This window comes from Eleginops maclovinus, chromosome 20 (assembly GCF_036324505.1).
Source record: "Eleginops maclovinus isolate JMC-PN-2008 ecotype Puerto Natales chromosome 20, JC_Emac_rtc_rv5, whole genome shotgun sequence".
In the NCBI taxonomy this organism is placed as follows: Eukaryota; Metazoa; Chordata; class Actinopteri; order Perciformes; family Eleginopidae; genus Eleginops; species Eleginops maclovinus.
Genome location: NC_086368.1, coordinates 14051343 through 14064438, shown reverse-complemented (window position 1 = coordinate 14064438; position 13096 = coordinate 14051343). Strand labels below are relative to the sequence as shown.

Below are 13096 nucleotides of genomic sequence, written 5' to 3'. Positions count from 1 at the left end.
TCTTTAAACAGGAACACTGTTTCTAAGAACTGAGCTGCGATTTGTGGATTGAGTGAGTCACCGAAACAAAACCTTGTGCATAAAGCTGGAACATCACAGTGAAGAAAAACACCAGAGCTAACTTTCAATTCATGATTTAGAAATGAATCATTGGATCAGAAGCGCAAAACTAAACTTTCATGTCTGATGTCACTGGAAAGGCTAAGAAAGAGAGATGGGATTGAGGGATGACGTTATGGATTAAAAAAAGGTGGTCAAGGAGAGAATGGAGGACAGTAACAGACGAGGATGAATGAGAGAGGAGCATCTCAAGGGCCCCCTGCAGTGTTGGGTAAACACAGTCCCTGTCTGTATCCATGGAGACATACCCTGAGTGGGGCGAGGTGGGGGCGGACAACACTGAAAAACAAGGTCATAGCGCTTTCCCTTCTCTCCTTCCGTTCCGCCACTTGGCATCAACAAAGGGATGTTATGTAACAGCTATTTATACTCACACTCCCTTTCCCTCTCACCCTCCCTCTCATGTCAGGCAGCACCACATGCAGACCAAATGCAGCTCTGCTGTCCTCCAACTCCATCTCCTTTCACAAATCAGCCACCTCTCCTTTTCACCTGAGAGAATATGTCTATTACATTGTTTTGTTTTTCAAATGCACCTGCAAGGCAAGAGTTTTGGAGGGAAACAGAAGCCATGCTATGCAGTTATTCCTGCCAGATGTCTCACAAGTGAAATGTTGCCATGTCACAACACAATTTACAGTCTTTAGAGCGCTCTTATAGCTGTCAGAGAAAAGCTGGCATGTGACAGACATAAAGACGAGTGAAGAGTAGCCAACAAGTCTAGAAAGCCCTGATTGTAAATATTCAAGACTTCCAAGGACAGATTTTTTTTGCATGACAGCAGAATGAGAGGTGTGTAAATGAGTGACTGTGGCTAAGTTCTTGAGTTATTCCGTGTCTTATTTCTGTGGGCTAGTTAACTGCATTACGTCAGAACAGGATATCCAAGAACCAACAGGTGCTCAGCTTGGCATGTTGGATGCAGACACAGAAAAAACCCAACACCCATTAACCTTGGAGTGCTTTCTTGAAGAGAGCAGAAAGCATAAGTAGTATGTTTTTTTTCATGATGACACATTAGCGGAAAAAGTTAGCTTGCTTTACAAATTTGAGCTTCAAGCTGTCAGACCAGCACCAAAATTGTTGACTTTCTTTTCCTGAAATTATCCAGTTACTCAAAGAAAGCAAATATTTGCACTATGCAGCACGTTTTTAGCACTGCATGCAGAGTAGTCCCCCCCCTGAAGAAACCTCCCTTTTCAGAACAAACTTAAGAATGCAAGGGTGAGAGGAGCTCCAGTTTCTCCTCAATCCCCTCTGTGTTCCCCCGGCCCTCCGCCCTCTCTCCCCACTGCCCCAGTTCCGGAGGCCCAGCATGACCCAGTTTGGACCAGCAAAAGAGCACGAGGGATCGAGGGAGAGGCTGGAATGTTTTGAAGGCTAAGACATTCCTCATTGTTCATTCACACAGGCGTTATGTAACGCAGACGGATCACGTGACGTAGCTCTGCAGCAGCCGTGGGAAGCCAAAGCATTATCTCGCCACAGTGGCTTCCTCGCTCTATTCTGATTATGCAAGCTCAGTACTTACACAACAACAAACAGATGGACAGATGTTTGGAAGGACAGGAAGATAAACAAACAGAGCATCAGACAGATACTGTAGTCTTTAAAAAGAGAAACAGCATGATACATAGGGGCTAGAGTTGCTCAGGTTAATAGGGGAACTAGGGGAAGGAACATCAGTTATGTTGCCTCCTGCACACGTCAGAAAAAAGTGACAAAATCAAAAATATCTTCTATTTTTTAATTTTCTTGTTTCCAATGAAATGCTCAGCAGTCAGCTGGGCCTTTTAGCAAAAACATATGTGCTGGATATGAGAGGGAGAAAGCCGCCTTGGTAATGTACAGTATGTGCAGCTATGGTGGCACACTGACCCACATACTGTAGATCCTGTTGTAATGGAAACCATCCATGCTACCTTGTGTTCTTTTCACTGATTAAATTGTAGCAAATCATACACAGATGCACTGCGGGATAAGGTGAGCCTCATGAAGATAACAGTCCATGAACTTAAAACACTGCAGATCAGATACAGTGGGCGAGATAGGTAAGTGTGTCAATTGGTATTGTTTTACAATAATAAAAATTCAGACATGTTGTAGCAGGCAAGTTGTTCAAAAGTAGACAGTTAACACAACTAAGGCTCATCAGTTTGATCAGTTTGGTAGGAGATTTTGGGGGGGGGGTTCAACTGACCTGGATGGTGGTGTTTCCACCTTCGAGCAAGGCAATAGCTAGGAGGATGCTTTCTTGGAAGACTCTGTCACTGGTGGTGTTCATGATGAGGTCAATGACCAGGTCAGAGGCACCCTCTTTGTCCAGGTGGCACTGCACCTCTTCCAGGCTCATTTCCCCACGACTCAGGCCTCCAGGACCACCTAACGCTTCAAGACAGGGACAGAGATACAGATCAGAATCAGATGTATCAGGTATATGGTTTATGCGATTGAAAATCTTCCAATGTCTATTTGCATAATCCAATGCAATGAAACAGGAGCTAAAATGCAATTGCATATTCAGTAATTTGCAGGTATTTAACAGACAAATCTAAACGAGGCCTACATTATCATCATGAGGGAGATAGAGGACATTTAATGACAACACATATTTTTTATATTATATTTTATGAAAAGTAAATATATTAACTATTCAAATCTGTAATAAAAAAATCCTCAAAATTATATTGTAGTTGATTTATTATTTGTTAGAGATGTGATGAAACATTACACAAAGAAACCACAAAATATATATTGTCTAAAGGGAACGATATTTTTAATACAGGTGAACATACGGCAGTTTAGTTGGTGCTTACAAAGTTCAAAAACGTTTTTCTAAATGGGCCACCACGAATATTGCTAACTACTGTATGCAAACCACAGTAACTGTATAGTTGTGTGATTCATTGTAAATGACTTTGCCTGCTCATTTCCCCCTGAGGCCTCAGCTTCAGGGCACATATGGAATTCTCAGGCTGCCTGGCGCTTGTTTCTGCAACAGGTGCAAAGTCTGTTTTCACAGGAATTAGCAGTCTGTCACCTAGCAACAGCGGAAAGTGGATCACAGGGGAGGGTTACCGTCCTGTCGTCTGGAGGGTTTGCGAAAATCTTGGTGCACATTAGAGGGATGGTGTCTTTTGGTACAGTTAAAAAACACATAATCTGCCTCATTTATTCCATGTTAATATACACGCATTATGGTGTCACACCCATGTTACACTGAATGCGAAAAGACTGCTTTTTGTGCCACAGCATAAAAAACAAGCCGTCCTAGTTACCAGGTCAATATGGCATCACTGAATATATATTAAAAATACTCACAGCTCATATCATTGGCACCAATGTGTCCACAAAACTCTACATGCAGATAAAATGTTACATAATACATTTAACATATCAGAACCAATAGCTCAAATAGAAAGAAGAACACTGACTCAACACAAATTCAGTATTATTTTGACTGCAGATTGTAACCCAATGACCGCGTTATCAGGTAGCGATAAGAGTGTTGTGTACTGCATGTTCAAAGGGCAGCTCACAACACTGCAGCCGATAACCCGAGGAGTTTGGTTAAAGTTTTACACATCAGCACAATTAGATATGTTGAAATCAGTGTTTTCGGGGCCGTTTGTGTGAACCAAACTACACTCCTGTTAGAAGTTGTAAAAGAGCAAAAGCTTCCCACCTGATTGGCTTTTGCCAGGTCCTACCGGACTGAGGGGGCCATTGGTAAATGACGTCAGGCTGTCCCTCCGCCCACCACTTCGATAAAAGTTGCCATAGTAACGGTTCACCAGAATTTGCCTCAGAGCCTCGCCCTACGAGAGGGAAGGAAAAGATAGGATGTAATGGCATGATGTCAGCACCAGGGAGAGAGGAGATGTTTTAAAACAGGTAACATGCATCATTAATCATATACTGTGCATTTTTAGATGAACACCAAAACAAATGCTCTTTAATTCATAATTGGAGAGATGGAGAAACAACATCAACAGTTTCTTTAAATATTAAAGCTGGAGAATTCCTTCATATTTTTTGGTAGAAAAACTTGCACATCCCAAAGTGTATGTTATACACCACCGACACGACCACTGCTACGTCACTATCGGCAGCAGCAGTAACACTGTGTGGTGACAATGTGAGGTGTTCGTATTAGATGGACCTGGGGCCAGCCCTCACACGGTGACTCATCCTCTGTTGAGCAGTCCGCAGCACGACTTTGTCGTTGTTATGGCAACCAAAGCCCATAGCTACCTGACAGACCTGCCATGGGATTAAGTGAAGGAAATGAAAGAGTTTTTGATGCGTTGTGCATGATTATGTGCAACTTATTGTCAAGTGTGGGTGGTTGATAATTGCGGCAGCGCCATTATGTAAGTTCCGCTGCCACAGCTCATGAGGTCCCGATTAGTTCATGTAGGAGGTGTTGGGAAACACTTTTTAAAAAACTTTTATTAGCAGGAGGTTGGTCAATGGTGTATTATGTGTAAGAGCACAGTATGAACACAGTAGATGGGAAATAACTCCCATGTGTCACTCAAGAATACTGCCGTTTGAGCCATGAGCTCAATCACTGACTGATGGCAAAGACCTGGCCTGTATCAAGAATGAGCAATTCATTGAAACTATGAAACCAGCAAACAAATATCAATGTGTTGTCTCGGTGGGACATAACAAAATAAGTGTCTACCATAGTGGAATAAGAATCCTTCTGAAATGGTTGCATGGCTGTGAGTAATATGATGATTAGTGCTTTTTAGGGACATTTATTCAATTGCTGAACAGTCACTCAACATATTCAATTGAAAAATAATGTTCTTTCGGAGATGGTAATTATATATACATTGATGAGCTCAAAATCAATATTTGTTATTCTGGAATGGCAATATCAGAGCTTGCCTCAGAAATGCTAACTCCTGAGGCTTTGTAAAATCTCTGCATTGCCATAAACATCATGAGAGGAAGGAGCAGAGTGAAACATGGTTCCTTTAGTTAACATTAGTTGGCTGTGGCTGGGTGGCTGAGTCGGTTACTTTAAGCAGGGAAGGGGTGAGATCAGACAAAAAAAGCCAAGAGAAAGTCAGGTAATTTTTTTAAAGTATTGACGTGTTTAGCTGCCAAGCTGGTGCTGTACCTACCCTCTTCTGGTCCTCCAACAGCTTTTCAGGCTGGTTCTGATCCAGCTGCTGGGTGCAGTGAGGAGTGTAAGCACAGTGGTCCAACAGATACAAACACAGGGTTAGTATTCATGCAGGTAGTTGTCAGGTTGATGACCATATCGTTAGTTTACCAATCAGCTGTTTAAGATGGCCATGCAAAGGTCTGCTCCGTGTGATTTGACATGCATTTACTGCCATGTAAGAAACCAGCAAAGCATTATGGTTGTGGAGGGCACAGCGAGCTGAGACAGAAGAGGTTGACAGTATTGCCAACAATACCAACAATTAATACATGTCCAATTTGATCTGATCTTTTGTTAATTTTTCAAATTCCCTTAAGATTGTTATAAATAATTATCAACAAACTTTTAGTTACCTTTTTAGAATAAGGTATTTGTGACTTATTTGCTTTCTGGACATGAATTAAAGAAGATCAATACCACTCATTGTAAAAATAAATATCAAGCTGAGGCTATAGCTGTTTCCTTCTCTTCGGTAAGACTTCTGATGATAAGCGGTAACTGCAGGTGTGTTTGGGATCTCAGTTCCAAAATATGTAACAGTGCGCACCGCTTGTGATTTTCACCACAGACTTTTTCGATTTAGTAAGGCTTTCATGAGTGGGCAATAAGCTCAATCATTATTGAGCTACCTCATTCAGGAACGGTCAACAACTAAACAAACATCTAATTTCTTTGAAAATCATCAAGATTATTACAATCTTGATAAGTCAGTAATAAGTAAACACCAGGTAAGAGGTTCTCTTCTTAAGCCATGTTCAGAGCAAGATGAAACGCACAATCATCAAATGTAGACCACTGAGATTTGGTGTTTTCCCTTAGATTAGATTTCTAATTCCCTAATGGTTCAACCAAACAATGAGAAATCAGGTTAGACATTATTTTCAAAACGCAGGGCCTCCATGTAAAGTATTCACCAAGAGGAAGAGGAAACTGGTAAATGTTCAAATGAAATTGCTATGTAAAAGGACACACTAGGACTGACTGGCGAGGAGAGAGGTTTGGCGAGAGGCGATGGGGTTAGAGTTACATAATAATTCGGAAAGGAACCAGGTCACTAAACCAGTGACATAGAACTGCTTACAGTGACCATCTGTCACCAAAAACATAGAGGGCAAGAGGCAGAGCAAGTGAAAGAAAGTGAGGGTGAGAGAGAGAAACAAACAGAGTAGGATGAACAAGCCCTGACACTCTGGGAGCCAGGGTCAAGAGCATGAGGTACAGTAGTGAATCGATCGGTATTCAGAGGGGGTTTACTTCGGTATTCAGTGTTACTCCTGCATCTACCAAATAAGGTAGTTAACCAGTGTTTATCTATATAATGCAATGACTCTGGTTTACATTTTGGATGAGTGAAGTGGAGCCGAGTCAGATAGACTACAGTCATAAACTTCGAAAAATTCCTAAAGTATTTCGGAATTTCATTTAATCCAATATAGCTTTTCTTAGACCAAAAATAAAAACATAACAATTTGTTTTAACAATAATGCCGACTAGAGGTTCCCTGACAAAAGACAAAAGAATCCCCTGCATAAAACTACAGCCTCCTCGGCCCACTGCCCAAAACAGAACAATGTCAACCCAAGGATGAAATGCTTCCCAGATGATTAGGTCACGGTCTTTTCAACGACAATTTATATCTTTGCTTTATCTAAATATATGTATACAGTATATATATTACCATTACTAATATTCTAAATATTTCCATTTCTTTTGTTGACAAGATTGACTCAAAGTTTATGACTTGTGCTTGAATTTTCACGAATATTTTTGTGTCAACACTTCAAACGTACTTGAAGCCGAAAACAAGTTACTGACGCAGAGTTCAGCAGCAGGTCAGAGGGCCACACACTGAAGGAAAATCGCCTCCCATAAGTCTGTGGACAAACCCTCACCGTTACCACATTGAACCACAAAACAGCATGCTGATCAGAGTAGATATGTGCAGCTAACCTTCCCCTGTCTGACCATAAACACCACAGGGTAACCCCTCACAGCTGCCACATCTGCCAGATTACAGAACATTACACCAAAATGGAAACTCCCGGGGTAAACCCCTGAACAGTCTCACACTTCTGAGTTCGACAATATGTGCACACATACACACCAACATACATGCGGAAAGAGTGGATTCAACTTTTTGTTTAGGTGTTTTTTCTGCATAAAAAAAACATGTCTTTGCTTCTTTGCAATATGAGACTGAGTCATGTTTAAACCCCTGGAGAATGAAATGAATGCTGGGCTTTACCACTCGGCTGCTTGTTGTGTGCAGACTGAAAAGCAGATCAAACTAAAAAAAGACTGCACTCATCAGTCATTTGCATTGCAACTGACCTACATCTATACCAGCACTGTAAAATAGAGTTGCTCTCTTGGCCAGAGTGGGCAAAGCTCAGCTGTGAGTTTGGGAGAAAAAAAATGGTGAGCCAGATGTTGTTTTACAATATAAACGTTGAATTCAAGGTTTTTCTTCTAAATCAATCCACCAAAAAGCTTCCCTAGGGACAAGTCAGGGAGGTAAAAGGGATGAAAAGTGATTTACTCCTAATATGGAGGGCTTGCATAACTGCTTTGACAAGACCACACATACATGAGGCCCGCTGAAGAGGGGGAGACCAACACTGTCTATTATAAACTCCTTTCCTTTTACATAACCAACAGCCAAAGAGCAACACATTTAGCTGTTAGCACACATTGGAGAGGTCAAAACACTTCATTTCATCTCAACTCTATTTCATGTCAATATTTAAAAAGTAAAAAGCAGAATACTAAACCTACTTCACCATGTTCCTCTTTAATAACATGCAATGCAGTTCTGTTCTGTTCAAAGGCTGATAGAGGAGACAAGAGCAATCTACACACTTTCATGTCCCACCTATACAAACACTAGCAGCCAACTCCATTAAGTTTACACAGCGTGGGTGTGTGTTTGCATCCATGTGAGGAAAGGTGCAAGTGGAAGTAGGGAGTAGTTGAGGAATTGTGTGATTGAATGATTTAGCGGAGCCAAAATAGACCAAGAGGAGAAAAGACACATAAAAGTTGGCACTGGAGAGGGGAGAGGAGCACGTTTCCAGTTGACTGCCATTTTCACATCAGGGCTGCTTTTCATGTGTAGACTGATGGCGATACGACATTTAACAGGTGTGTACGGGGATAATTTTTCGATGACCCCCCCACCCCCATGATTGCAACATGCATTTAAACACACAGGTGCGCACACACTAACACAACGTCAGTGTGTGTAAACAACTCCTCCACACTTTTATTGGCAATTACTGCTGAAGGTCACACATCAGCAGAGGGTCTGAGTTCCAGGAAGGAAAAAAAAGCCTAGTTCTTATGTAACCTCAACCCTGAGTTGGCAGGGGCCCAGGAATCATGCAGCTCTCAGGCAAGGAAAACTAGGACACAGCCTCAATGACTGCCACAGTCCCTCACATTCATACACAGTGCACACACTCACAGTGCCCCCTATTGGCACCTTATGGAGATGCAGGGGAAACACCCTTCGGAAAGCTGAGACTTGATAAGGCACGATGAAACACTTTGATGAAAAGAAAAGAGATAAGGAGTTTATGACTTTACTATCTTTACATTCCTTTGAGGGACATAGGTATATGGAATGTCCCACCTATTAATAATTGAGGCCTCTCTTCCATTTTGAAGTACTTTTTTAATTAATTTGGTCTCTTAATGAAGAAGAAAATAAGAAGAGACCCTTAATCGTCCCATAGAGGGACATTTTACATTCTGCATTTGACCCATCTTAGTGTTAGGAGCAGTGGGCAGCCTTTACGTACAGCGCCCAGGGAGCAGTGTAGGGAAAGGTGCCTTGCTCAGGGACACCTCTGTAGCACCTGTTCTTTTGGAGACTTGGCCTGTTGACCCTTCGGTTCCTAAGCCTCCCAAGTTCTTAATATAAATGCAGTTTATTCACCATTAATTTGTGTCTAAACAGTCAAAATGTCCTGACATGACTTCAACTTGATTTGGTGCTTACATTGGCAGAAGGTGGGACATGTAAATGCAGCACTGGCAGTTTGCCCAGCCAGCAAGTGACTCACCTTGGAACTTGGAATAACTGCGTCTAACTGCGCAACGTGCATCTCTCTCTCTCTCTCTCTCACTCTCTCTCTCTCTCTCTGATCAAAACACTGTTTTATGGTAGCAGGAATCAGGCCTACCACTATGTGTTACCCGCTGTTTTTATAGCCTCCTCTACCTACAACACACAGCCACAGCAGCTGCTACAGGACAGTTACAGAACAAGCACTAGTGTTACACCGACATAACAAACAGCAGCTGAGGGAAATAAGGGCATGAGTAGAAGAAAAAGAGAAACAACCTTGGGCATATCCATCTCATCATCAAAGGCCCTGAGCTGAAAGAGAACAGAGGGTTTGAGGGGTTAGATAACAACACAGGAGGGAAGAAGCTCAGGCAGAGTTCAATGATACAGCATGTCATGTAAGTAACGTGAGTTAAGACTGTGAACATACACATCAACTTCAGCAACACAGAAGAAAATGTATTTATGAATGGGTATAAGCCACGGTGAGCAGAATTAGTGCAGTGTCATACAGTGATAAAGCATTTCTTTGTAAGTGACCAGTCCAGCCTTACTGACTGCAGAGGTGACCGTGACAGGGGAAACAGACGAATACCCCTCAAAATAAGGGCAGTTCTGGAGTGGAAAAGTGTGCGTGTGATGCAGTGATGTTGCTTTTATAAAACTATAACTACATGGACACATCATTCAATGATATAACATGTCGCACATCTCATATTGCTGTTTCAGTGTTTCAGAAATCAATCTGATTTTGATCATTTGTGTTTCTGTTATTCATACAGTAGTTCCTGCAAAGTTGATATTCTTCTCTGAAAAGAAAACCTATATCTTGTATGTGAGCACCAGCATCAAAATACATCTGGGGAAACATTTTTACGAACTTGAAAAATGTTCTATATGTACTTAAACAACTGCGTGTATGCACGGTATAATGAAAAGCATATGTACGGTCGTACCGTGTTACTGAAGTACACCATATGTGACCTTGCAGCTTCCCCTACCTTCTCTCCATAACCTCTGTCTTTTGTCATCATCTCACGCAGCGTTTGCAGAACTTTGATGCAGAGTCTCTCCTCATTCTCCTCCAGCAGCTGCTTTGTATGTTTGATCAGCCTGCACGGGTACATTAGCTCATAAATCTCATTTGTAATGAATATGCTTACTCATACAGCAATAGTAGACATAATGAGCTGAGGAAGATATTTTCAGTGCTTACTTGCATATAAAACCTCCGCTCTCACACTTCTTGCGTGAGTCTGTGTTTTCAGGGAACAGCATCTCGGGACGATGAAGCACGTCAACCAAAACTGACAACTCAGCTTGAACCAAGGGGCGCAGACGGTCCTCAAGAGCTGACACAATATCCTAGAGGTCAGGAAATTCACAGTCATACTTCTGGATCAACTTAACACACACAAGTAGGCGCAAATGCTCGAAAATACTCCACCTGCAGCCTCTCAATGATGTTCCTGTAGTCCCTCGAAGCAGTCACAACAGAGTCTCTGCGGGCAGCATTGCGAGCCGAGAGTCTCCAGCTCATGGCCGTCTTCTGCACAATGTTGTTGGATTTCACAAACAGGTTGCTCACCTGGTTGTCCAGGTCCACAGGGATGGCTATTGCTCTGCCTTTGGCTACCAGGTACAAACAGACACACACACACAAGCAGTCAGTGAAGATAAATCAGATCCAGCATATTACACTCAAACCTTTTTGCCTTACTGGTAAATGGAATAAAGAAGCATGACTTAAGAGAAGCTGTCGACTGTAACTAAATACTTAACTTAGGGTATTAACATTTTCTGCCACTGTACATTTCTGCTCTAAAACATCTCAGAGGTCCTTATACTTAAGGAAAGGGTAAGAGTACTTACATCACTGCTAAACAGAACTGTTCAAACAACTCTACTGATGTACAGATTTACACTTTAAAAAAGTCAGGACCATCACAGTGAGGATCTTGATCTTACCGACATCCGAGAGCACCTTGATACAGGTCTCAACACAGCCCTTCTGAACTGGGACCAACCAGGTACAATGGTAGATCCTGAACACTGCCTGCAACAGCTGCACAAAGACTGGCTGCCGGGTCTGAGAAGAAAAGGCAGGAAAAAAGCAGGGTGTAAATTATTATATTTAACTGGAATAACTGATGTAGTCTTTAAAGAAAGAAAGATGTCCCTTGGCAACATGAAAGATAACCATCTGTTGTCTACAGCACACACACACACACACACACACACACACACACACACACACGTGTGACAGCACCTGCAGTCAGAACAGCATGCTGATGAGTGGTTGTTTGTTACCTTAAAAGGATACACATTAATCCCTGAGCAGACATTAACCCTTCCCCAAGTGCTTAACCTCTCATAAAACTCACACAAACATAAATAAATACAAAACTGAAGAGTGATCTCTTACACCCAGCAATGATCTCAAACACCCAACAAGTGTTTTCCCAGCTAAATCGAAAAATACCTGAAATATATTTCCCAACAGAGAGGCCTGCAGCAGAGGATACAAGCAGTGAGACATAAAACATCCTGGTTGCATCACAAACATACAGTACTTACACATGAATTATTGTACAGAATAGAGACAACTGTAAAATGCAAAGATTAGATCCATAAAACAATGTGATATATTTTTTGTAAAGAGTTTGAGATGAGATATATCCCAAAAAATATATAATTTGTACTGAAAAACAATTTCTATGAATTGATGATGGTTTCCTGATATTGTAAGAAGGGAACCTTTGTATGTGTAGAAAGGAAATGATTTATCAGCACAACAGGATGCCATCAACCGCAATTACGACTAACTTATTTTAACTTTGTAATGTGCAATAACCTCCGAGGGGCCATGACTAACATTGCTCTGATTAACACTACCTAATAAGACTATAAGGGGAACATTCACTATCCTTCAGCATAGGCAATGATGTAATTAGAACCAAAAATGTCTCAGAAACTCTACGGAAGAAATGATTTAACCACTTAAGGAAGCACTTAAACATTGGAGTGGATGGCTTGGTTCTACTCTAAAAGTCAGACTTATGAATGAAGGGTTTCTCTACAAGCTATTTGGTTAAAATCACATTAGGTAGCTAATACACACTCTATCTGTACTTACACTCTTTGTGACTTCCACCTAGACAACTATGCTATTTACATGATGCCTGAATGTCAACCATCTATCAAGTCCCCCCACTCAACGTTCTTTCCGATTATCAAATGGGCCTTCAACAAGGGGTTCCTGACCTCAACGTCTACCTAGATACTCACTTACTTCAGGGGGGCCGCTAAATCATTGTTTGTTTTTTTACCGGTTTTCTTTTCTTTAAAAGGTAAAATATGTCTGAAAATTCACATTGAGGTAACATGAATCCAATATATTATAGGCAAAGGTAATTTGGCCCTTTAAAAACAAAAACACTGATGATGGTCGACCTGTTACCCATTAATCCTTTTGCAATCACGTGAACTATAGCTTAATTATGCATAATAACTACTTAACTATAATTGTAGGCAACATAATAGGTATATTTTTTACGTGACATTTCAGGCCCCCCTCCACATAATTGTAGTCCCAGTTTAATATGCAACACAATTTATTTATTTTATTCATATATAGGGTTCCTTGGCCTAAAAAACAAATAAGGCCGCTGAATTAACGGCTTAATGGTTGGGGTTTGGTTCTTTATTAGTATGTTCTGAGAAGG

The 13096-nt window shown here is 41.4% G+C and overlaps 1 protein-coding gene across 5 annotated transcripts in view; it reads right to left on the bottom strand.

Annotated features, from left to right (window-relative positions):
• Positions 1-13096, bottom strand: part of LOC134883603 (inositol 1,4,5-trisphosphate receptor type 1) — a 59598-nt gene that overhangs the window by 19769 nt on the left and 26733 nt on the right. Inside the window, exons 35-42 of one of the 5 annotated variants that reach the window (XM_063912057.1) lie at positions 11340-11460; positions 10819-11003; positions 10588-10736; positions 10373-10484; positions 9648-9683; positions 5259-5306; positions 3806-3938; positions 2321-2508 (exon numbers count right to left, since the gene is read on the bottom strand). In XM_063912057.1, coding sequence (XP_063768127.1) covers positions 2321-2508; positions 3806-3938; positions 5259-5306; positions 9648-9683; positions 10373-10484; positions 10588-10736; positions 10819-11003; positions 11340-11460 — 972 coding nt within the window. The remainder of the gene's footprint in view (positions 1-2320; positions 2509-3805; positions 3939-5258; positions 5307-9647; positions 9684-10372; positions 10485-10587; positions 10737-10818; positions 11004-11339; positions 11461-13096) is intronic. The other 4 variants (XM_063912061.1, XM_063912058.1, XM_063912059.1 and 1 more) reach the window with 4 other exon arrangements.